The sequence below is a fragment of the Metopolophium dirhodum genome, chromosome 2 (genome assembly GCF_019925205.1).
Source record: "Metopolophium dirhodum isolate CAU chromosome 2, ASM1992520v1, whole genome shotgun sequence".
NCBI classification, from domain to species: Eukaryota; Metazoa; Arthropoda; class Insecta; order Hemiptera; family Aphididae; genus Metopolophium; species Metopolophium dirhodum.
The window spans coordinates 26,500,577-26,528,027 of NC_083561.1; the positions used below are offsets into that span (position 1 = coordinate 26,500,577).

The following is a 27,451-nucleotide window of genomic DNA, read 5'->3' on the forward strand; positions in this document are numbered from 1 at the left end:
CTCCTTAAAAAACACCAGCGAAATCGAAATAGCATCCCAAGACTAAAAAGACACTGGTGTCAAGATCTCCCGACCTGCACTATTTAAAAAAAAAAAAAACTCTACCCCAAAGTAGAGGGTATCCACACTGGCGGGCGTCCCTCCTCACGTCATTTCATGTTTTGTACCATATTATAGCTATCAAATTTACTTATTGTATTGTATATAAATATTACAGATTGTAAATACTCTATTTTTATCATCTAATAAAAAAAAATCATCGACATTAATATAGTCAAGGTTATTTTTTTTCAAACTTAAATGTGGGTACTTGTTATTTAAAATTATATTTATACAAATATTTAGGATGAATCAAATTTACAGAAGAACATATTATCACCATAGCCCGATAGCCGTGCTCCATTTTTTAGCAGGTGAGTATTTTTATTTTATATCCAAACTCTAAACTAATCTCAATTTATTTATTTAAATTATATATATAATGGAATGTGGAAATAATCACTTTCTGGTTTAAATAATTTACTAAGCCGACTTTTACAACACTATATTATACATATGTTTAGTGTTGTATACTAATGTGAAGGTAGCAAAATAACCTTCACAATAAACTTGACTAAAACGCTCAAAATGTATAGTTTTCTAACGTGTAGCCGGATAGGTATACTAAATATAATATAATATGTTCATTCAGCTTTGGTATAAAAAAACATTATTATTATGCGCTATGAACTTATCCATAATTATTTAGCTCGGAATGGCTATGGAAGTCATTATGATAAAATAATAGTTTTATATATTATGTTTGAGCTGCGTTCAAGGTACTCAACATTTATATGTTAAATAACAATGTCTATAATTTTTAATATATAGCTATAATTAATATACTTATAAATTATAATATACACTTTATTATATACTTATAGGTATATAGGTACTACCAGAACATATAATACTGTGTAGGTATTTTTCATCAAGTTCAAAGAAATTTTCTTTTTACTGCCTAATTACAGAGTCAAATAATTTTAGCCTGAACTTAATGTTTTTACATTCAGTAATTGTTTATTTTTCATTGAGTAATAGTATTTTCTATATTGATTACATTTTTTAGATTCCGAGTGGAATAATAAATGTATTGATTTTACAATAATGAATTTTTTTTGTATAAATGTACACAAATACACGTTTTATACTTAGTGTAGAAAAAAATTGATTGAAATTCATGCTTACATGTTCTGGTAGGAGGTCAAAATTAAATATTCCCAGTACTTTTTAAATCAATAGGGAAAACCAAAAAAAAAAAAGGAAAAACAGAAATTTTTACGTAAAACTTCTTTTCAAACCAGAAAGTACTTGAATTTTTCACCAAATTTGTATAGTAGATCTTTCTGAAATGTTATAATTTTCTAAATATTTTGAATTTTTTTGAAATATTTATATATACAAATAGATATTTGAAATTTTGTTATTGTTTAAGTTTTAGATTCTGAGCGGAGCGAATGAATGTATGAATTTTACAATGATTATATATGTTTTTTTTCTGTCTGTAAGCAACAGCCAACATATTTGTGGGTAGTATAAATGCTCCGATTTTCGAGATTAGCATCTTTTCTAATAGAAAAGTGAATCTAGTTGGTACTTATAGCAGGTCAAAATTGAAAGTAGTAGTTAAAAAAAGCGACAAAAAAAAACAAAAAAAGTGGTAATTTTTACGCAACTAATTTTTGAAAATCGAATTAATTTTTTTGGTATAACTCAAAATTAATAACTAAAGGCCCTTGAAATATTCACCAAATATTTATTATTTATATTACCATTTTTCATAAAAAATTAAAGACAGGCTCAATTATTTTAGATTCTGAGCGGAGCGAGGAATGTAATGGTTTTACAATGATTTGGATTTCTCCAAAATGCTTAATAATTTTATATTTTTCTTAAGTTTGTTCTATTTTAGAATATAGTCATTAAAAGTTTTTTTCAAAATAAAATTACTTTACTATCAATAAAATAAAAAGTAAGTACTATAGCCGATAAGTAATTTCTAATTACAAAAAAATGTTAAGGATAAAAAAACTTACAGATTTACAAAAAAAAAAACAAAAATGATAATCATAATTATAATGATAATAGGTACCATAAACTTAAAAACAAGATTTTAGAGATTTAAAGTTTGTTGACCATAATTTCTATTGAAAATTTTCAAAAAAATTCACAAAAATATCTTAAAACTAAACCGCATTTGTTTCAATATTTCAAATTTTCAAACATTCATCTATTAGTTATAATTTCTTAAATATCTAGGAAAACCAATGTGAGGGGGTTAATGTGACGAAGTTTTTTTTTAGATTATGTTGTTATATTGTAATTAATAATTAAATATTAAAGTTAAATGGTTTTAATTTTCATACACACATTTTTCGAATGGATCTGACAAAGTTGAGGGTCCCAATTTCAAGGTCCTTATGCTGAATTGTACATGATATAATATATGAAATACAAAAATTCATATACCTAGATATACTTAAAAATTACCCTAATTCTGCTGGCATTGTTTAAAAAAAATAACTTAATATTTGGTAGTCTATAAATTGACTAACAAAAATCAAAAATTCCTTTAGGCTTGAATTAAATGGGGCTTATCTTACAAAATTTAAAGTTTGTGCTTGCTTAAAAATACTCAAAAAATAAAAATTGCGTACTATATTTAAGCACAGTCAATATTTTGGAAATGATTAACGGCCAGATTTAAAAAAAGTTAGTCATTATTTAAACTTTTGTGGATAATTAAAAACGGCTGACTTAGAAATCATCAATTTATGCTTTCATAAACCATACTCATATGCGTACTTATAAACTACCTACTTATTAACTATTGAGAAAACTTATGTTTAACATTTTGAATTTGGGTGGCTTCGGGAGCTAATTATTTATTGTTGAATTCAATTTGAACACATCCATTAGCCATCTGTTGAGCGGCTTCCTTGGTTATTTCAGACAAAACAGTGCATACAATACTTTGTGTGGGTGTTTTTTTTTATTAGAAATTCATCAAAAATGGGATTTGAATATTTAATAGAAACGGGTCACTGAATTCTCTAGACTCTAGTAGTTATAGTTTATTGCGAAAAAATACGAAATAAAGGGACAATTACGAAACTCCGTTTTTAACAAATTCGATTCTTATTATTTTATCGCAATTTGGTAAGTAATTATCCTAAAACTTCTACTTATATCAGTTATGCCTACAACTAATCAGAGGCGTGCTCAGGAAATGGGCAGGAAAAATGAGAGGGGGGGGGGGTGACATATTTTCAAATAAAATATTTGTTAAATTTAGAGGTATAAATCAAGTTTAGCGCCCACGCGAATTTAAAATTTTTTTTTTTCGGAAAGCTGTGTATTACAACCAGTTAAGAACGATTGTGCAAAAATGAATTGCCGAAAATCATTAGTTATTAATTTATTATGGTATATAGCCTTACAAAGTTTACGATTTTCAGTGTTTTGCGCACACGCACAACGCTCATAACAAATTTTCATTTTTTTTTTTGAAGCCTAGGTAAATCAATATTTTAAAAATTACGGTGTAAATATAACTCTGACACCAACCCATGGTGGTTTTACATAACAATTCGATGGATGTTTTCGATTTTAATAATTATCCGAGCGAGCGAAGCAATCAAGTGACCACGCCGCCGGCCGGGTATACATACGCCTATGTAATATGAAAATACCAACAATTTCAATTAGCTATAACATTAAAATAAGTCTGACCATTAAATTCAGACTTCTCCGTCGTTTTTAGCATGTTTAACTACATAGGTACGTCATAACAAAAAAAATTGAAAAGATAGGTTGTCCGGTAAAACAGAAAAGTTCCAAACGTGCGGTACAATATTGCGTTGTACCTACATAATATGAATGTGTAACACACCGAAAATCATGAACTTTGTAAGGCTATAATTTAAAAACTATTGATTTCCGGCAGTTAATTTTTGCAACATCGTTCTTAACTCTATATAATACATAGGTTTCCAAAAAAAAAAATTTAAAAATTCGCGTGGGCACTAAACTAGATTTGTCCTCCCCCTAACCCCCCCCCCTCCCCCCTTGAGCACGCCCATGCAACAACTACTTTACAACTCTACTAGTCTTTTTTATCTTTGTTTATCTTTGTTAAATTTTCTTTTTACTGAAATATAAAACCAGGTAGGTAATAATAAAATATAGGTATATTATATTATATGTATATAGGAACGATTGGATTAGATGTACCTATTCAGATATATTTGCTATGTACAAAGTTCAACTGTTATCTAATGTGTTAACGTATTGAAATTAAACTATATGTATGCGTATACACGTACATATTACATAAACATTAAGTTTTCTGTTTTTTTTTTATCATATTCTGTAAGAAAAAAATATAATTATTGTATATTAAATAGTTTAATTTACATTTTAATAGCGCTAAGGCGTATGCTTTGGCCTAACACAGTAACACCGATCCTGAATAAATGTATTTTAATATATTTTAGTAGGTATTTTCAATTTTGTCATTTAGTATTTTTAGAAGGTTAAATAGATAATAAATACAAACTATTTAAATTATGATAAAATATAATATTCTAACATAGTTTTAAATTTGATCTGCAGTCATAACTGGTATAATACACCAACAACATTCATTTGAGATATCAAAATGTATGGGCTATAGTCTAGAAGTTGGTACAATATATTAAACTCATATACTCTAAAACCACTTTTGACACCGTTTTATTTGATTTCCATGAACGCGTTTTTACTGCTGAAAATTATCAGTATAATACAAGCTATTTAATAGTTATATTTTTTGGTGCAACGTATAATAGGTAGTTGGTTTGATGGAGAGTGTAGTTTATTTTATGTATAATATAATATTATAATCATAAATAGGTAAATTAAATTCAAATTTACTTCACTTTAATAATATTGTTTTATTTATATGATACAATCAAACAATACAAATTGAAATGCTATTTTTCTGTTTGTGAATATTGTATTAGGTATATAAATTAAATATAATATATAAATATAATTAAAACTAAATAATCGCTAATTAGTTTTAATTGCAGTTTCGGTGCCCAGGATTTATTTTTAGGAGGGTGTTTATAATATTTAAGTACAACATTTGGGGATCTTTACACACTCCATTGTAGTCATCAATATTCATATTAATAATATCAAATATGAAATAGAACCATATATGACAACATATTTTGTAGAAATCTGAAATACGCCGATTATTAGGGTGTATCAACATCCAAACACCCTCCTGGCTACGCCATTGTTGGTACCCATATTGCAGAATTAAAATTTAAGCAATCGCTAAATAATATTGATTTGTGTATTTTGTATGTTTTTGTGCATTTTGAGTATTTATAAATTATGTTGTTTTTTTTTAATAATTACAATTTATACAAGTTTTTGTACAATAAGTAATTTTGGTGACAAGGAATTTACATTTGCCTAATGAAATATGGGTAAGCACCCAATAGTTAAATAGTGCACCCGACAGGTCAATCGACCAAGACGGCAAGACTAGAGTAAGCCTCTAGGTCAGCATAAATTATAATGTTTACGTGTATCATTTATATAGTTTTGTCATTTAATAGTTTTATCATACAACAGGAAGTAATCGTGTTTTTCAGGTATTATTATATAAAACATGTTAAACTTTTTTGAAAACCTACAACCTATAGAACTCAATGTATATAAATCTTATAATTTAATATTTCCAACACCTATATGGCTATATATTATAATATGTTAAATATTAATATAAAATTAGTATAAGACAAGACGAGTTTTAATAATGTTGTTTTCGACTTAATTTCCTGGAAATCCGATCTAGTGATGTTTGTAAGACTTGTTTAAAGACTAAAATTACGTTATGCGTATAAGTTAAGTTAATATTAAAATCAGAGCGACAAAGTTTAAACAATAATCGAAATTCGCAATAAGTATACATTTTAATGAAAAAAAAACTATAATATTATAATATAATGTAGGTAAATAGTAAATACTATCGTTAAATCATAACTGAAAACGATGCCAATATATTTGATATCCGCGCGAGTATTATTGGCAATGTTGGTTCACTGTTAGCGTAGAGGTGGCAGTAGCGGCATCGGCGCGCGGGTGAAATATTGACATGTTTTCCGTACCGTGTACGCGCTGCAGCCTACAGTCAGTGCTCAGTGGCGTGGCGCCTGTCCACGGAGTAACGCCTTTTTCAGCTCGTTATTTACGTAGTTCTAGTTTTCGTAATTTAAATCGATCGTTGTTGTGGTGTTTTTACCCCTATCGTCATCACCCGCAGTTCTAATAATTGCGATAATTGTGTTAATTAATTGTTCTTGTTTATTCTTCCAACCGAAACTAATTGTTTAGGCACACACGTCAAAATGTCGAAAAACGTATACCTCCCGTATAGCGCGACATCCGAGAAGGCTCACATCAAGTCTATGGAACATTACCGGGAAATGCACAATAAATCGTTGGAGTCGACTGCGGAATTTTGGTCAGAAATCGCGTCACAATTTCACTGGGAAACGCCGTACGACATCAACAACTTTTACTCGTACAACTTCGACGTGACCAAGGGGCCCGTTCAAGTTAAATGGATGGAAGGCGCCACTACAAACGTGTGCTACAACCTACTGGACAAGAACGTGCGCAACGGGATGGGTGACAAAGTAGCTTTTTACTGGTAAGCCCGGCACCTGCCGATAAATATATTTTTTTTTAATTTAATTAATTAATGGTTTCTAAAAAAAAAAAAAAATGTTTTACACCGTCATAAATTTACAAATTTACAATAAACATTTTCTTTACTACCTAGTTGGTCTGGTCGGTCTTCTAGGAAAATGTCTTGTGAATTGTGATAGGCGTGGTTTTGGCCTAGTCTTAGATGTTTTGTAATGGAGGTTTTTGAACCATTTTTGTTTCGGTTAATTATCCATTTTATTATAAGCAGGCAATCCCGTGTCATTGTGTTATTGTTTAATCCGTATAAACTTAAAGCGCCATCCTCAGGATTATTTTTGGAAAATATGCAATTTTTTAATTTTCGTTTGAGACGCGGCAGCCCATATACTGAGCATGCGTCAGTTAGTATCTACCTAGCTGTCTTATCAGTTATCATTACCGTGTACTAACTATAATAATACCTAACCTAACCTACTTAATATAGGATTTTCATTCTTGTGTATCCTGAGATGAGTTTTTTGTTGATGCGAGTTTTCCGAGATAATTTTTCGTTGAGGTGACTAAATATTTTACTGAGTCATCGGTGCTGTTCCGTTGGATTTCTCGATTTTTAATTTGTATACTTAAGTTAAATTTGTGTATTATTTTAATCTTGGATTCACTTTTGGTGGATATTAGGGTTTGTTTGAGAACCACAGGGATAATAATTCGTCAAGGAAGTTTTATAGATATTTTCCAATTTACAACAAGGGTTGTTAGATGACTGCTATATTACTTTACGCGTAATATTTTCAGATCTGATCTGTGAAAACTGAAAATCATCATAAACAAAACATATAATTGCAAATATTGAAATATTAATATTATATTGTTATTATATTATACTATACAATACCTATACACATGACAATTGATGTTAAGGACGTAGTATACGAAAAACGAATAACAAATGTCCTGATACTGGACAAGTGGACAACAATATGTCCTATATAAATATTTTCAATGTTCATAAATATTAATGAGCGAATGAACAAACTAGGTACTTGCATTATTACTAGATAGATGAATATTTGAATAATGTACTTTACTTTTCTTGGCTTATACATGTGTCAGTAATAAAACAAACCTTAACTATTGTAATATTTAGGTACACAGAGTTATAACTCCCTGTTATAGGTCAATTGCGAGGTCTTATATTTGATTCCGATATTAAGTTTGGCACCAATTTATAAATAGTACCTACACATTTTTTATAATTGTACATTTATCACGGACTAGTTTCTTAAAAATATTATATTGACTAAACAATAAAATTGTATCATTATACGCATTGTGCTATAAATTAATATTATTATTTTTAGTTAAATTCTTTAATATTTAATTAATAAATATACGATATTTTGATTTTTATTACATAGTTATAGGTACCTAACATTATACATTCCAAATATAATATTATTTATATGGCCATATTATACACTCACTGTTAGTTAAATGTTATAATAATTTTAATACAATTCTTTGTACAAATGTGAAAAGTATATTGTACTTATTTAAAATTTACTTTTTATCTAATTTCAACAGATATTATATCGTTATTAGTTATACTTCAGAATGATAAAATATTTGATAATTATAAAGTAAATATAATTATATAAATATTTATGAAATCATACAGTATACCTAGGTACTTAAAAATCGATAAATTAATTAAACACTTACCTAGCTATATTAAATTAGTTTTTAATTATAATTGTTTTTGTTGCCGATATAAAATCGAAAGTATGGCAAATACCTCACCACAATCTTATTATATATATATATATATATATATATTAGTATAGTATAACTATGTATTTTATAATTTACAATTTTAAAATAACACCGAAACACATAATTATACATTTACACATTACAGAGGAATGAAGAATATCTTTGAATTCTTTAAAATCTTTGGATTTATTGCCTACGACCTACCTTTTTTATGTATAAACTTAATTTCAGCTATTTTATAAACTTTGTTTTAAATGTTAAATAATTAATAATTGAAATACTAAAGGTACTTAAGTTTAACATCAATTGAAATTTATAATTTATGCTTAAAATGATAACATAATTTACCTTCTCATAGATTTAGAAATTGAAGGTTAACGAGTTAATCGTATTGCAGTTTCGTGTTATTGTATTTTTTTAGAATAAATAATTAGTTACCTATTACTTACTTATAGTTAATTTTCATGGTCATTTTTTACTAGGGCTCTCTATTTCACGCGTAGGTATACGTTTTCACGTGTTCAAGTGACTCCGTGAATTGGATAATCGCGCGAATCCGTGAATTTATAATATAATGACGTTCATCTATGACTTATGAGACATGTAGTATGAGTAGTATGTGAAAACTAGGACTAACATTAAGTATAACTCCACCCCGAACCCCCACCAAGGCTGAGTCTTGAATCTAAAAATTTGCCACTTCTGTATTCATATTGATTATTATTTCGCTCGCTTTTGATATCTTACGTGTAATAAGTCTAGTTCAAATGTCATCTATTTATGAATTTAATATTTAAAAATTTGAAATTATATTTTACTATATAGTATATCATTATGTTAGTATGTTGTCGGTGTGTCGCTAAATTGTACTTATGTATAATTTGAAGTGCGTACCTAGGTACCTTATAAAAGTTATTAACTTATTTTAAAACAATGTTAAAAGATAATTATTTAAGAGTTATTCCCCGCGATGTTTAATATTGGCATTACATGTTTATTGTTTACAACAAAAGTATAGGTACCTACCATAGAACCATTAAAAAACAAATAAAAACTTTAGATAATGTGATAAACTGACAATTGGGTTGATTGTGTGGTTTACCGGGTTGCAGGTAGCAAGACCGTTGTGATGAGGATTTCTTCTTGTTGATTGAATAAAATTAAACTCGTTGAATTGTAAAAGACGTTTATTAAGATTTTACTCTGATGTATTAATTATAAGTCCAAATTATATAATTCTGGTGTCGAGTGTCGTGAAGATGCTTGTGATGGCAATAGGTGAACACGTCTGAATACAGGCCGTTTTAGGTCTGTTTTTATAAGGGTCTCCTACTCTCCTACCTTCCCCCTTGCCTATCGACTTATCCGTATTACACAAATAGTGCTATCTATATCCTGCACGCTTAGTTGTGCAAAAGTCCTATCATTGTGTCCATGGTTGTCAATCATTTATTAAATATTACTTTCCTGTTTATATTTATGTACGTTATATTATATATATGCCCATTTCCCATTATCTTATAATATGTGACTGACGATTCGCATATAATATGATGTGGTCCTTTTTTAAATATTACTAACTAAATAACGTGATTGTCGGTTTACAATAACGCTATTGACAGTAAGTTGACCTCCTTCATCATCTTACTCGTGTATTTGGGTATTTGGCAATTGATATATCATTATTGATATACACATACATATACATAACATTATTTCTTATTCCTTACAATTTCTATTATTCATCATATATTTATATCTGTCTGTTAATAACTATCTATGCTTATTATTTGATATATGTATGAGTAAACGGATATCATCTATTACAGTAATGATATTTAGGGATTTTTAATCTTGACTATTAGAACTTGACTTTTTTATTATTATTTATATTTTATATAATATACGCCTCAACTACTAAGGTTATTGACGTTTCTGAAATACATTAGGAACTTGTCTTGTTTTGTTGTGTTTAGTACTTTATTTATACGTGTAATTAATAATTATGAAATATTAATTTGTCAACTTTAATAAATGTTTCTATTATTATTTACTTTTATTTGGAAGTCTTGCAATGGTATAATATATTAAAAATAATATCTGAGTATACAATGGATGGTTGCTGGGTGGTGATAAAAACAACTAGGTACCGTTAAATTATAATAACTATCCAAAAGAGGGTTTATTTTTCCTTTATTAATATAATTTAAATATAAAAAAATTCGCAACATAGCTATTACCTACTAAAAAGAATTATTTTAATAATATTACAATTTTAACCATCTTATTTTTTTATTTGTGATTCCCAATAATAATTTTGAAAAATACTGGGATTCTTTAGTTTTTACCCCCCCCCCCCCCCCAAGTGAAAGATACGTCCATTTTTCTACCAAAAACACCCTTAAAGTTGAAAATGGAAGCATTTTTTCTGCTATAAAATTGACAGTATAATCAATCATATTTGTACAAGACAAGTGTACCTATAGGCTATAACTCACTGCAGGTCTGACTCAACTGCAGAGTACCAGAGTACCTACTGTAAAATAAATGTATGTTTATGATTGATAAACTACATATATTTTAAATTTAAATTATATAAATATTAAATAGTATATGATATTTAATGTATAGATATAAGAAAACTATTAAAATATTATTGATTTAAGAGGACGTGGTATTCGTTAACCTCCGTCTCACGTACATACAACATATAGGCGCATGGCTTATTCGCATTCATCAGAGTCTATTATGTTAGTTTTAATATTACAGTAAATAGACCCATTATCAAATTTAAAGGTAAAAATATCATCCGTGTTCTTTCGTCAGGTATTTTGATAATTTAATTTTAAATCGTGTTTTAATTTGGTATGTAAAATATTAAAATTTAAAAGTAAGTACTCATCACTCTCTTTATTATTTTAAATTCAAAGTTAAAAAAAACAACGAGAGAACACAGATAATAATCTCAACGTTACATTTTTATGGTAACCAATAAGACAATAGTTAATTTATTGTTATTCATTGTTATATTAATTGTTTAAAAATGGATTCTGCTGTAAGAAAACTCGCCATGTTATGTTTGTAAGACCGCGGTTACAACACTGAACACATAATACGGCCTTGGTCATCGCAACGATTCTTCAAAAACATTAAGTACATATTCGGCTATTCCAATTTCCATCATTTCCGATCATTAGATTATTTTTACATACCATTTATAATTTTTTATATATTTGCACATATAATTCATATTTTTAGTTGTTATATAATGTCAGTAGGTATTTATATTCTAAATTATTATTGAATAATTCGACTAAAACATTAACTTATCACTTATTTTTAGTATACAATTATAGAAGAAACTAGGACACGATATAGGAATAATACATTTTTAACTCTTAAATAATCGAATTTATTTCGTTTGGCAAAATATAAAACATTAATAATCAGACAAAACAAAATATTCACAAATCTTGGATAGGGTGTTATTTCAATGTACCTACACTAATAATTAATATTATAAAGATAAATTGTTTTAAAGTCTTATATAAGTTATAAATCATGGAAATTCAATTGAAATAAGAATATTTTAAATAGAAGTATATGTTCTAATGATATCAGCATATCAATATAGTTGGTATAAAAGATGAATTGCTTTTCATTCAAATTAATTTTGTTTTTACGATATTAGGTAATATTAATAGTACCATTAATAGGTGCCTATATAGTATATATGTATTAAGTCTTTTTTATTATGTTATATTTTATGCTATAATATCGATTAGAAATTATATAATCAACGATTTATTATATGCATGGTGATATATGACATATGTGCAATAATGCAATATATTACAATTTAAAGTAGCTATTTCTGCATCTATATTTTATATTAAGATCTTGCCGAGTACAAAAAACGGGGAACTCGCTCTGCTATATTATAATAGGTAGTAGGTACCTACGTGCCTATAATATATATTTAGATAATATTTTTTAAATGTTAGAGTCTTTTAGTCGGTCACTATAAAATATGTGTTACAAACATTTGATTCATAAAAAAAAATGTTTCAAACAATTTTTCAAAAAAAAACATTTTAAGAAAACCAATAAATCCTGAATAAAAATATGTGATTCACAATTTTGTTATTTATTAGGTTAAAATTTATGTAAATATATGTAATGTTTATATAAATATACCTACTTAAGTTTCTAATATTTCATATAATGTTATTATGTGGTTACTGCCTACTGGACCACGATACCGCGTCAGCAGACAATCGATGACATTTTAATTGTAAGTCGACTAGTCGTATATGGTCATATATAATATAAACTCTTAAATAATTATGTATTATAAAAGGTTTATTATAATTACTAACTATATCATAATAATTCATAAGGGTATTGGAAAGAGCGTGTGTTATGTTTATATTACCTATATCTTTAATTTTGTATTAATTATTTTATGGACATTAGACTGCGACGGACTGCGATAACGTGTCGACAGACGTTTGACGGCAATTTTAATTTTAAGTTGACTATTAGGTATAGTACTATATATTATGTACTGTCGGAATTAAGTGTCGTAATTACCATCGTCAATTCGTACATTATGATGTACGTGTACGGTGTACTTAAAATATTTTTAAATATTTTAAATTTAAAAGTGAATTACGTGTACCTATATTACCTATTTACCTACATCATCGTATCATGGACAATTTTGAGTTAATTGTTTCGGCCGACTTTTGGGCGATAGTAAATTAATTTAAAGTGATTATACTTATCTGCGTTCAAACAAAGTAAGAACATATTGGAACTGTTGTAAATTTCTAGTAAAGAGTCTGCCAAGCCGATAACAGATTTTCATCGATCCCAGGGTAGGTTAGCCTTTATGAAAGTCGAAAGAGCTAGAAATGTATCATTCTGCTAATCAAAAATAGTGCAGGGCTGTTGAAATAAGAACATTTAGTTTAAATCGTAAAGCTGAACGCTGAAGAACATCCACAGTCGGATATTAGTTGATGTGTCTTAAAGAGTTTTTAGTCAATTACCAGAAAGAGTAATCTCTAAATAAATAAAACTATTTTTAAAAAATAGATATAAATTAGTCTAAAATCTATAAATAATTTCAAAATAATAGGTAATATTACTCATACTAAAATATTTCAAGTTTCTAAGGTTAAACTATTTTATTAAATTTATAATAACAAAATAACTAAAATCGTTTGAGGAAAAATTGTTATTTTACGTTTGAATATTCAATTTCGTCAACATTTGAATTTTGAACGCTTTAAAAAAATGTGTATTGTATTTTTGATATTTTTTACCTTATTCAACTATTCAAGTACTTATAGGGAATACCATAATGTATGATGTACTTAATACATTTTCAAGATTTTTAACCGAGAAACAGAAATTTTATTAACATAAATGAAAAAAGCATATTCAGCTGATATAAGAAGTATAAAAAATGTTATGAATATTTTACGTCTCGTCTAGTGGATTGAGAGATAAGACTATACCATGGGTAAACAAGTCTTTGGGTTGCCCGACTGTTAGTAGTAGCTCATTATTAAAATTAATATGTACAGTACTAGAATAGAATCCGTTTAAGACGCTCTCGCTTAAGACGATTTCCCGCCTATAACACGATCATTTTTATGAGTCCCGTGTTTTTGACAACGTTCAACATAACCCATATTATACGATTTCACGCTATTTTTAACTGGTCCCTGGGAGAGCGTAAACAGGTTCTACTGAATTTATTCTAGTCTATAAACATAAGTAGGTAAGTACTTACTAACATAGGTAATTTAAAAATACGTACCTTTAGTACATACTATATATTATAAAAAAGGTCCCTGACTAAAACTGTGCCTATAAAATTGTTGTCTTAGCCCCCACCCCCGCCACCTCGAATAATCGTCCATCTTCGCCTGCATTAAATTATAGATTTAATGTCAACAGTTTCTACCAGATTTAGTTCGGATTGATGTACTTATTATATATACTGAATACCTACGTATCTATAGTTTGTAATTTTTATTCCAGAATATTAAAATGTATTATACATATTAATATATTGTATGAATTAAAATACTATAATGCTACTAACTATTTATCATAGTTTTACATTATATTTTTTCTCTATTTCATAAATTATTATTGAGTGTTTAAACATTTGTCCATGCATTATTCATATTATGTAACATATTTTTAATCATACATTCGTACAGTTTATATTAATATATTGTAATAATACTTAAGCTGCATTTAATCAGATCTTTATTTCTAAATAAATTATATAATATTTTGTTTCCTATAAGAGCAATTTGTATTTATATATTTATTGAAAACATTTACAGAATTTTATAAAATTTCACAAACAAATCACCACTTCTTCCATTACTGCAGGGATTTCTCATACCGCACTATAATTACATAGATAATACCAATAATTAAAATTATTTAAAAACAGATTAGGAAATTTAATTTTCATTTATAACATGAATTGTTTTCATCTCGTCCTACACATTTGATTGTTTAATTCGATGAACAAATACAAGTTTGCGTTTGAAAGGTGAAGGTTATACCTAAGGTCAACGTTTTTGTAAAATGTAGCACTTAGATTTTAAAAACAGATCTATTAACTTTCTTACACGATTTAAAATGTATTTGTGTGTTTAACGAAATATTTACTGTTACTGATTAATTAAATAGTAATTAATATATAAAAACTATTTTCTCGTACCTATTGAATTATTTTTGTTGGTATGATTGTTTTTTTATTACCGTTGAGAAAATATTGAAGGGTAAAACAAGATATCTTGTTTAAATTGATTTAAACAATTTTAATCATAATATATTTGTTAATTGTCAACATTTTTTTCTTAGTAAGTACCTATTCCTATTCAATTAAAATGTAAATTTGAATCTATTTTTATAACGACAGATTGTCAATGTGGTTGATCATATGATCGAATAAATACATTAATGAGATAGTTGATGTTTGATATATATGACCTACCTACCTACTATTTAGTATTTACTAATCAGTAATCGTAATGTTTCAATGTTTGTATTGCTTAATGTTTATACTCGTACATTTATAGTAAAATATTTTTGAGAAAACCATCATCGAAGCGGTATAATTATTAAGCTGATAATAAATTATATTATTTATTATATTATAAATTGTATAGGCTTCTATTGCTTCTAATATAGTAATATCAACAGATAACATGCAGTAATTACAATCTCATATAATATAAAAAATTATTGATGTAAATTATACTCTAAAACACCTACTTTTGGGAAGACAAATTAACACTGGGCTCGCTGTCGACGCCTGCCATAGTGATGGTTACGCGGTTAACCCACCAGTCCGGAGTAGGATAAACATTATCAGCTTGTAAGTAATTTCCCGATATTCCGTAGATATACGTTTGCTTCAAGTGAAATGTATTTGAATGTATTTGATGATATAAGTAGAAATTGTACTTACCAACGTATACAGTTAGCTATATCAGAGTATAAAGTTTTGAGGACAAAGAAAAAGACTAGAAAAAGTAAAATAACCGATATAAAACTATATCTATATATTCCGAATCGGAAAGTACAATTTACTTCCACCAGAGTGCGTTTTGTTATTTTGTTTCCCCAATACACGTGGATTAAAGAAAATGTTCGATCTGTATATACTATCAAAATTGTAGGTTTCATAGGTTAAGTTAGATTTGAATAAGTCAATCTATTAATTTATTTTAATTTTTACCTGAATGCATAGTTATCTTATCTAAATACAATATTTTACTTTAAATTATACTGAATAGGTCAATTTTAAGCAATATTAACGAAATTTTGATTACTTTTCGCGGTCTGCGGTCGTTAATTTGATATGTACCTATGGTTTTAATTTTTCAAAAAACAAAGGTGAATTAAATAAATAGGCGTATGATAATTTACAAAAATATTTAACGAAATTTCAAATTATGTTTTGAAGAATTTCAAATCGTGGTATACAGTCCGTGGTTAGCAGTCAAGTTTATTATCTATATCTGTGGTATAAGCATATAAATTATATCGATAAGAATAATTATCTGATAACAATTAAGGAAGTTTCATAATTTATTTGATTATTGCATTACAATTAAAATGTGAAGATCGTAAACTGTAATGTTTTGACAGTAGACTAATTAACTAAAACTTTTTATTTTCGCATATATGGATAGTGATATAGAGGTATTTGTTAGCAATTATATTATACTGTGGTGGAGGGGGGGGGGGTATACGCAATTTCATTATTCTGTAGGTGTGAATAACAATCTTCACAAAAGTACACGCTGAGACAAAAGTTCCTAACTCCACAAAAATGGTATAGGTAATAATTAAAAATAATAAATAAAATCAAAAGATAAATAAGCAAATAAATAAACAAATAATTTGTGATTGGCAAATGCCAAATAGGTACTTAAATTATAAAAAACTGAATGATTTAAATTTCGGAAAAAATTAACATTACTCTTTCAACTTCATAAATCTTAGACACAATATCTAATGTGTTGTGCAATTTGAACACAATTACAAAAAATTATTTTAATTTCCAACAAAAAGTGTGCGTAAATGATTATATCATGATTATTATTATATCTACGATAGAAACATAAGGACGTTAGTATGTTACACCGACATTTGTTGTCTCCGTCTTACAAGTGCGTAACATAGCAAGTTTTGCGATCAGCAGATGACGTTTAACTCTGTTAGCTTAAAAATTAGAGTGAATTTACCTCTTGTAAAAATTAAAAGTAAGATTGTTATCTAGGGCATTTCATAGGCTTTTTGTTGTATTTAAAAATTTTAAATTGTATGTATATCTTAGAATACCATAACTCAATTTAAAATTGAAATATAACAAAAAGCCTATAGAGATGCTCTAGATAATAATCTAATCTTTAAATTTTATATGAGGTAAATTCACTCTAATTTTTAAACTAACAGAGTTAAACGTGATCTGTTGAACATAGGCGGATATCGGGGAGCTTAAGCCCCCCCTGAATGTTACAAACCTGAAACCACACTAGATGTTAAAATAAATATATATACTTGGTGCCTCTCCCAGAATAAAGTAGGAGTACTGAGTAGCCACTAGTTAGTAGGTTGAAGCGTTTAAAAATGTATGTTACCGCTAATGGATAAGACAAAAATGTTAAGCCCCTCCACGGATGTGACCAAATATACGCCTATGCTGTTGAGCGTAAAATTTGCTGTTACGCACTTGTAAGACGGAGACAACAAAATATGTTCGTGTATAACGTCCTCATAATACCTATATAGAATCACATTTCTATTTAGGTATATTGCTATTAATTATTAAACATTTTTAATATATTCATGAATTGTTTGTATTAACATTTAGGAATTAAGTCATTACCTACCTGGCTAACTATGTAGTTAGATCTTAGTTCAGACAATAATTATTTATTAATTAATTAATATAAAATATCGCTAATTCATAAATTGTGTTTTATTTGTTTAGGGAAGGCAATGATCCGGAAGACTATAGCAAAATCACATATAAAAAACTTTTAGAAGAAGTATGCCGGTTTTCAAATGTATTAAAATCCAAAGGCGTAGTTAAAGGTGACCGTGTCGCAATTTATATGCCAATGGTTTTTGAGATCGTGATTGCTATGTTATCGTGTGCAAGAATCGGCGCAGTTCACTCTATTGTTGTAAGTTCTAAACGATTTTTATAGACTATATTGACTATGATTGACCGACAGGGGTATTAATTTAGGTACGTAATAGGATAATATATCTATTCATAGGTAATTTATCTTAATGGATGCGTATTGGCGTATTGTTTGGGACGTTTGGGTAATCTGTAGATAGGTACTAATATAATGATTTTTCGTAAATTAAAAAATAACAGAACAGAACACATGCAAGTATAGCAAAATCAATCGATAAACGTTGGGTTAGATTACTATAATTAAGTATAAGAATGTAAGATCCTAAATACTAATATCAAACAGAAAGAATACTGAATATCCATTAGGTAAGAGGTACCTAGTACCTATCTAGCCATCTAGGTAGGTATAGCCGTATAGTCATATAAACTACAATAGATAATATATATATGTTCAATGTTCATCGTACATCAATAGACCAACCATTGAATCAATTAAACTAACTACCTACCTACTGATAAGTAGTTGGTAAGTCATTCGTTTTTCACATGCAAATACTGTCATATATTGGTGTTGAGGTATTTTCTAGGTATAGTTGGATGGATTCTAAGTCGAAATATCCATTTGGATGGTTCGTGGATATTTTTACCGTTGGATATATTGATATGATGATATTTAGTTGGATACTTGGATGTACCTACCTAATTGGTCGGAAATCAGATGACGAAATGGGACCTATAAAATGGGTCATACATATACATAAGGTACCTGGACAGTGACAGAAGAATTCAGTCATGTTGATTTCGCTCACGAAGAACATACATCACATACTGTGTCATATTGTAAAGTGTTAACAAAACAGTCAGATTATATAAAAAAGAAACAAAACAAAAAACGAATAGGTTTTTACAATTTTATTGTGATACGTGAAATTTCACGTATATACAAGAACATAACATTTAATCTGCAAATATATTGATAATTATTAATTATTTTATCTCATATTCATATGTTCAAGCCTATGTTATTTCAAAAATCAAGTTTAAAAGGTTTATAGGTATTCAAACTTTTCTTAATAAATTAGGTAATTGTTTCCGAAAAATTTATCATATACAAGACACAGCGTTGTAATAATTAATAAATAATAATAATACTACCTAGTTTTAACTGTCTAATACCCAGTATTAATTCATTTAGTTCTCAGGTCTATAAACTATAATAATTACCTACTCTATATAGATCATAATCTTATATTTTTGGGTATTAGTTCGCAGGATTTTCATCCGATTCGCTAGCAGAACGTATGGCCGACTGTAAGTGCAAGGTCCTTGTGACAGCTGATAGTGTATACAGAGGAGACAAATTGTTAAACATTAAAAGCCTATGTGATATTGGTAATTAATGAATAGATGCCTACGTGTATTTTAATTAAATTGCATTATAAACAAATAACAAATAAATATATATTTCTACATTCTAGCAATGGACAAAGCCAAGAATTTTGGACACGAAGTTTCAACTTGTATTGTAGTTCGTCACTTACCACGTCTTTACAGATCCATGAACACATCTAATGGTACAAATGGGTCTAACTCCGACATCATAGATCTACACTCAGACGTACCTACCTAAACTCAATATTATATTAAATGATAATCTGACGTTCTCGGTAATATGCGCAATTTAGAAATATGTAGGGGCTAATTTCTCCCCCGGTACAAAAAAAAAAAAACAAAACAATTGTTTATTTCATATTAATTTATCATGCTATTATTCAATAACATTTGTTTAATCCCTGCTTCGTGTGTACCTACTTACTAGAGCTCTGCACGGACCGGGATTCACCTGACCCGAAGTCGGATTGTGATGGTTCGGACCAGAAATTCAAGCATTGCTCGGGTTGTAACGCCTAATTCAAAAAATAATACTTGGGCCACCAATAAAATAATTCGGATCTAATATCTGATTATAGTCACTTAAAAATAATTTTGGGTCGGGTTGTCATTAGACGTTCGGTTTAATATAATATGCCGGGTTAATTTTCGGATTATCTAGAAGGGCTAGATTTTCAAATTTGGATCAGGTCGGATCAACTTAGTGTTGATCGATCGGATCCATAGCAGGACTTTTTTAGTATGATCAAGATTATAGGACCTACTTCCTACACTTCAAATTGCGCCTATGCGATTACCGACAAATTAGGTATATAGAAAATATAGGTAATGTGGATCTTGTATTTTAGGTGCCATGGACTGATGGACGAGATTATTGGTGGCATGATGAGATGGATGATGTAGAACCCTCTTGTTATCCAGTCTGGGTGTCTGCAGAAGATCCACTATTTATGTTATACACGAGGTTAGTAGGTACATTTACTCTAAAAATTGTGTTTAAATGTTTGCTAATTAGTGTAATAGCTTAAGAATTGCGCCGCTAATTACACTTTATTTATTCTTAATAAATTGCCAACTACAATAGTCAATAAATTGAATATAGGTACATTTGATGGTTATATTTTCAGGGTTCAAAGTTTTGAATTATTTTAATGTTAACGGTTAAGAATTGATTTTAATTAGTTTTATATTACTTTCCAGTGACCAGTTACCTATTTATATAAAAAAAATAAGTACTTATTTTGTGTTACCTACAAATTAAAATATTTAGGTTTAACATAATAGTTTATCACTATTAATGTCATCTGTTTAAAATGTGAAACCTGGATTAAACAGAACAGTGAACATAATACATATTATAAGATATGAACAAATGATTTAGAAATTTGTTGAAATTTTAAAATACACTATTATTAATAGTGGATCAACAGGAAAACCAAAAGGAGTGCTTCATACAACTGGTGGATACTTATTATACGCTGCTACTACTTTCAAGTATGTTTTTGATTACCACCCAGGGGATGTTTATTGGTGCACAGCAGATATTGGTTGGATCACTGGCCACTCTTACGTTGTTTATGGACCTTTAGCAAATGGGGCAACTTCAGTTATAGTGAGTTTTTTTAAATTTAATTTACACATCATCAGTTTGATCAACAAAAAAAGATTTCTATTATTTTGAAAGTCAAACTTAGTAATTTTAAAATTGATTTGAAAATATCAAACAAATAAAATATAATTGAATATTAATATATTATACCTATTCATATTTTTTGAACTTTAGTTTGAAGGAACACCATTTTATCCAGATAATGGAAGATACTGGTCAGTTATTGAAAAATACAAAGTAACACAGTTTTACACTGCACCGACAGCCATTCGTGCACTAATGAAGTTTGGAGAAGAACCAGTAAAGAAGTACAGACTTTATTTAGTAACTTAGTCACTTTAGCTATTAACTTGATTTTGTTTTTAGACATAATCTCGATTCACTAAAAGTATTAGGTTCAGTAGGTGAACCAATAAATCCAGAAGCTTGGTTGTGGTATTACCAACATATTGGCAAAGAAAGATGTTCCATAGCGGACACATTTTGGCAAACTGAAACCGGAGGGCATGTTATAACTCCACTCCCGGGTTGTACACCAATGAAACCAGGATCGGCAGTAAGTTTTTACTACATAACTATAAGAAACCGTCCCAAACAACTACCAAGTAACTTATCGGCATTTATAGTCATTTCCATTCTTTGGTGTTAAACCAATCCTATTGGATGAAAGTGGTAAAGAAATTGAAGGAGTTGGCGAGGGATACTTAGTTTTCAATAAGCCTTGGCCCGGTATAATGCGCACATTATTTGGAAATCATGAACGATTCCAATCAGTTTACTTCAGCAAATTTCCAGGATACTATTGTACAGGAGATGGTAAATTAAAATTAATGTTCAAACCTCAAAGTTAATAATTTACAGGAGAATAATTGATGTCTCATGGTAGGTGCAAGAAGAGATGAAGATGGATACTTTTGGGTGACTGGAAGAGTGGATGATATGTTAAATGTATCTGGACACTTGATGAGCACTGCTGAAGTGGAATCTGTACTCACTGAACACCCAGATGTTTCTGAAGCTGCAGTTGTATCAAGACCACATCCAATCAAAGGAGAGTGTCTTTATTGTTTCGTTACTCCTAATCATGGTGTGTCTTTTACATCAAAACTTTCATCCGAATTAGTTAAAAAAGGTAAGTTTTATACAGATAAATATTATAAATACAGGTAATAAAATAATTATGGGGGGGGGGGGGCGGAGTGGCCGAGCGGACTAAGGCATCGGTTGCGGGCAGCACTTATCTCTGGGCAGTCATGGTGTCTGGAGAGAGAGAGATTGCCATCTCCCACCCGGGCATGGCAGATACCTACAGGTGCCCACTAGAAAATTCTGCCAAACTACCAAACACACATGTTTAAACCTACAGTACCCTCCCCCACAGTTAAAAACCACCCAATGGCCTAAGTTGCCACGGGTTAATTAATAAATAAAAAATAATAATAATTATGCTTTAGTGAGGGAATCGATTGGGCCTTTTGCTATGCCGGACGTTATTCAACATGCACCAGGTCTTCCAAAAACTCGGTCTGGAAAAATAATGAGAAGAGTCTTACGAAAAGTAGCAATCAATGACAGAGAAGTAGGTGACATATCAACATTAGCTGACGAACATATAGTTGAAGAACTATTCAAAAATCGGCCGGAAAAATCATAAAAAGTTACCAAAAAAAAAATTATTTTATAATATTGTTTGTTGCAAACATGACCTACATATCAAATTGTGAATTTTTTTGTCTTAAGTCCTTGGTAGTATGTAATCAAAAAAGTTGTCTTAAACAATTAATTTAGGGTGACATATTATAGATGCTCGTGGTTTATTAAAATGAATATTATGTACTTAATCCAATAGAATGATGATCACCATCAAAACTAATTGAGCTCATCTTTATTGTAACTTGTAAGTGAATTATATTCTGTACTCATTAGTTGACAGTTGCTTATAAAGTTATAAGTTTGACAACCAATGTTGTCATTTGTTAAGTTTATTATTATGTTTTAACTTTAGTTATACGAAAATTATTATGATGATAAAAATCTGCTTTCTTAATTTTTCAATAAGAATTATGAGCAATTATATCAACATAATATAAATGTACCTAAACGATTGCAGTCGTAGTTTTTTAAGTGTTACTGTTATAGTATAATAATCGCGTGGACGATTCAAATGTAAGAATCATTACCTAACTTCTATTTACTATATTTACTAAGTACCTAACGCTACCATGCTCTCCAATAATGATTTTTACAATAAGAAACTGAATATAAATACCTACCTATTTATAGAATGTCAAAATTATATATATAATTACTTTGTAAGTCAATGATTTAATATACCATATTTATTGTTTATGTAAAAATGTTTCTGTTAAGAAATCAAAATGGAACAAATAATATCAAACTAAAGCACAAAACAACCATTTTTTTTTTATTTTACGACTACTTGTAATTTGCTTACAGGAACGAACATCATAAAATTTATGTTAAGAGTATCACATACACTTATGCAACACATACATATCATTTTAAAAGTTATTTTACAACAGTAAAAATTGTTAATCATATATTTAATCTATTATATTGTAATTTGTAACCAATATTGTTATATAATTTAAATAAATAAAGAAAAAAAATTATCAATTCAAAATTGATACTAAATTTTGATTTATTCATGAATTATATATTGTACTATTATTTATTTGTCTTTAATACTAATTAAATCCCCATAATACAATGTTTTTGAGTTCAGTCTATTGTTCAAGTAATTACTTTCTATTTCTGCCAAATTTCCTGGGCCAGCTAAAGAAATACACTAAATGACAAAATAGATTAAATTAATACACACACATTGGATAATACAAATATTGACATACTATTATATTATATAATGTAAACATTATCAGAAATAAATTGAAAACAAAAAAAATTGCTCTTATATAAAGTGTACCTCACTTAATAGACAAACAAAAAACATATCTACACATGAATAATTAAACATATTTTCATTTAGTAAATAGAGGTAGTAGGTTATCAAAATGTATCATATGAACATGAACTATTTATAATTTACATATTATAAGAACCAGAGACTGGAATCAAGCCGAAAATAAGTGGTTCTAAAACCATAAAACCCCTAAAATGTTGGAAACCCAGAACAAATTTAAATATCTTCAAATAACTGAAACCAAAAGCCACATTTTTAAATGTAAAAAATTAAATATTGTGTTTTACAATGATTATTAATTTAGCATTAACACCATAATAGTTTTCAGACGCAAGGAGTTATTTAATAAACTAAAACTAAAACTTAATTTTTGCTTAGTAAATAATTTCTTGTGAAATCTTATAAATTATATTATGACTACAGTAGTCTCGCAAATTCAGACTTGACAAGACTGTATATTTATATTTTATTTTGATAATAACATCTATAATATAAATTATTCTTTTATGTGTGTCAAAAATTATAAATTAAAGAAGAATGCATTTTAAAAGAAAAATTATTGGACCTTTAAATAAGTAACATAACTAGAACCCTAACCTTAGCCCTTAAGAGGACGCTTCACAGACATTTGTTGCCTTCATCTTATAAGTGCATAAAATACCAAATTGTCCAAATTATACGCTCAGCAGATTAAGTTTAGCTCCATTAGTTTAACAATTAGAGAGAATTGACATCTTATAAAAAAATGTAAAGGTAAGATTATAATCTAGGGCATCTCATAAGATTTTTGTTATATTTTAAATTTAAAGCGAGTTATGAGTATTTTAAGATATTCTTAACTCGCTTTAAAATGAAAATATAATAAAAATCCTATGAGATGCTCTAGGGCCTAGATTATAATCTTACCTTTAAATTTTATAAATTCACTCTAATTTTTAAACTAACAGAACTAAACATGATATATTGAGTGAACAATTTGCTATGTTACGCACTTGTAAAACGGAGACACCAAAAAAACCTTACAATGTCCGGTTAACTGACCGAATTCTGCTGGTAATAAAATCAGTTACCAGTCGGTTAGCGTTAGCCAACACATTGTAAGAACAGCCCTAAATATAACTTTTAAGTATTGATTATATTTAATAACTGTATTCATGTTAAGATTTAAATATTAATAATAACTAATGACCAATAATAATTAGTTAGATAAAATAATATATTAATTTTCAATTAAAATTTACATACTTGCTTGTGTTCAATATTCTTTGGGAGAAAGAATGCAATATTTTTGGTTATCTGACGTGTTAATTCATATAGGTGTTTACCACCTCCATTACTCGGCATTATATCATCAATGTTAAAAGTTGTTTTTTGTGAATATTTAGGGCCACCCCATGGTGGGGCTAAAAATACAACATCCGCTTTTAAAGTAGGAGCTAAAGCATAGTAATCCCCAATAATAAATTCTATTCGATCTGATACACCATAAACCTTGGCATTATTTTGTGCAAGTTCTATTTTAATCGGATCAATGTCTATTGCAATGACTGAAAAATTTCAAAAATTGAAATTAAAGTCTCATATAAAAGTTTTAAATCGAAAAATTATTAACTATAAATGGATGAACACATTTAAAAAAAAATCTACCTACCCTTTTTACTAGTTAATGCAAATTGAATGGAATTGCTTCCAGCACCACAAAATCCATCAATTATCAGATCACATGTACACCGCTCAGCAATCATGCGACTTATTACTTCTGGTGTCGCTGAATACCAACTTTCTAAAAAATAACAATATTGTAACATCCAACTAAAAAATATTTCTTTCTATAATATTGTAGGTTAGATATACGTGAAAATCCAATTTTTATTTTTACAATAATTGTCAAGTCAATAGCTGTAAACGATATTGAATACCCATACACCTATAAGCTAAGTTTGTAGGTCTATAGGAATATCGATTAAACCTGTTTTATTATCACAGTTTCATATTTTTATAACTCTTCTTTAATCAGTATCACAACAGCGAGACAAAAATATATTTATTGTAATTATATAGGTAATAATATTGTAATTTTATGCTTACCACTGTCTAATTTAATTCCTTGGTCATATTTTTTAAACAACCTATATCTAGAACGCCAATATTTCAACAATGAAGTGTCTTTCTGTATTTCAGCAGGTAATCTTTTAAAAAGTTTTGGATCTAATCTTTGACGCTTAGTAACATTTTTCAATTCTTTTATTCGTCTACGTTTATTTTTAAGAATTCCATCACTACCCATGATTACAATTTAAGAGAAAACAATTCAAAAATCAAAACACACTTTGATCAACTATACAGAATACTAGTCTATAATTATATGACTATTGACTTTATAGAATAGATAATAGAATCATTGAGTAATAATTTATATAATATATTACTTTGTTAAAAAAACTATGAAAACAATTCTGTAGTCCTTAGTCCTTACAGTTATTTGTGAATGGTAATACTGGAATTCTTATTATAATTTTATAATTTATATTATCACGAAGTACGGACTATTTTTTTTCTAATAAGATATTTTTGTTAATGGATTGGAAACGGTGATTTTCTGTCTTTGTCTAACAAACGGAATTTGGACGTGTAACGTGTTTTCATTCCAACGTACCGATTGATCTAGTGAATAGTGATAAGAATTCTAAAAACATATTTGAATATTTTGTTGTCAAGTCTTCTTCAGTCGGACTTTCCCAAATTGATTTAATCGCCCTAAATATTAAACAAATTCGTACTAAAAAAGGAAATGGAATATTTAAATTTTTGGAGTAGTCAAAATTAAAAATCAGGAAAAGTCGATCTCAAGTAGACTTGACGACAAAGCCAAATTTGTTTTTAGAATAAATAAACGAGACCTTATACTATATTACTATGAGAATATTAGCACAGAACAATATATTTTAAAATATAATAATAATATGAATTAATAATTAAAATCTGAGGACTGTGATAGTAAATAGTAATATAGTATTTTCAATTTTGGCATCGGGCACAGAACACAGATATCTATTATCTATATACTAACCAATTAGGTGTATTGATAAAATTTCGTCACTTGTTTGAAAACTTGATTGAAAATTATACTACAGATAGTCGTCACCACCGGGAGCGCTGTATGTCCTAAAGAAGCCGATAAATGAACAGTTTTGTTTTTGTACACCAAAGCTATAGAAAATTGAAAATAGCACTTAAAAGTTTTTTTAAAGCTAATGTTTACATAATTACATACCATTTCTTCCTCATTGCTTTT

The 27,451-nt window shown here is 28.4% G+C and overlaps 2 protein-coding genes across 3 annotated transcripts; one reads left to right on the forward strand and one right to left on the reverse strand.

The window, feature by feature from the left end:
* Positions 1-6,180: 6,180 nt before the first annotated feature.
* LOC132938465 (acetyl-coenzyme A synthetase) lies at positions 6,181-23,891 on the forward strand. Its single transcript, XM_061005317.1, has 11 exons — positions 6,181-6,748; positions 18,059-18,254; positions 19,480-19,606; positions 19,693-19,832; positions 20,455-20,570; positions 21,026-21,218; positions 21,390-21,523; positions 21,582-21,771; positions 21,842-22,031; positions 22,102-22,347; positions 22,670-23,891. The coding sequence occupies exons 1-11, from the start codon at positions 6,444-6,446 to the stop codon at positions 22,867-22,869; spliced, it is 2,037 nt and encodes a 678-aa protein (XP_060861300.1). The 5' UTR covers positions 6,181-6,443; the 3' UTR covers positions 22,870-23,891.
* LOC132938466 (trimethylguanosine synthase-like) lies at positions 23,888-27,200 on the reverse strand. 2 transcript variants are annotated; one of them, XM_061005318.1, is made up of 4 exons: positions 26,245-27,197; positions 25,808-25,939; positions 25,402-25,703; positions 23,888-24,024 (listed from the first exon to the last, which is right to left on the reverse strand). In XM_061005318.1, exons 1-4 carry the CDS (start codon positions 26,441-26,443, stop codon positions 23,908-23,910), a joined length of 750 nt encoding a protein of 249 aa, XP_060861301.1. In that variant the 5' UTR covers positions 26,444-27,197; the 3' UTR covers positions 23,888-23,907. The 2 variants fall into 2 exon arrangements, with proteins under 2 accessions (XP_060861301.1, XP_060861302.1); XM_061005319.1 differs by lacking the exon at positions 23,888-24,024 and adding an exon at positions 24,047-24,390 and having other exon boundaries at positions 26,245-27,200.
* Positions 27,201-27,451: the final 251 nt, after the last annotated feature.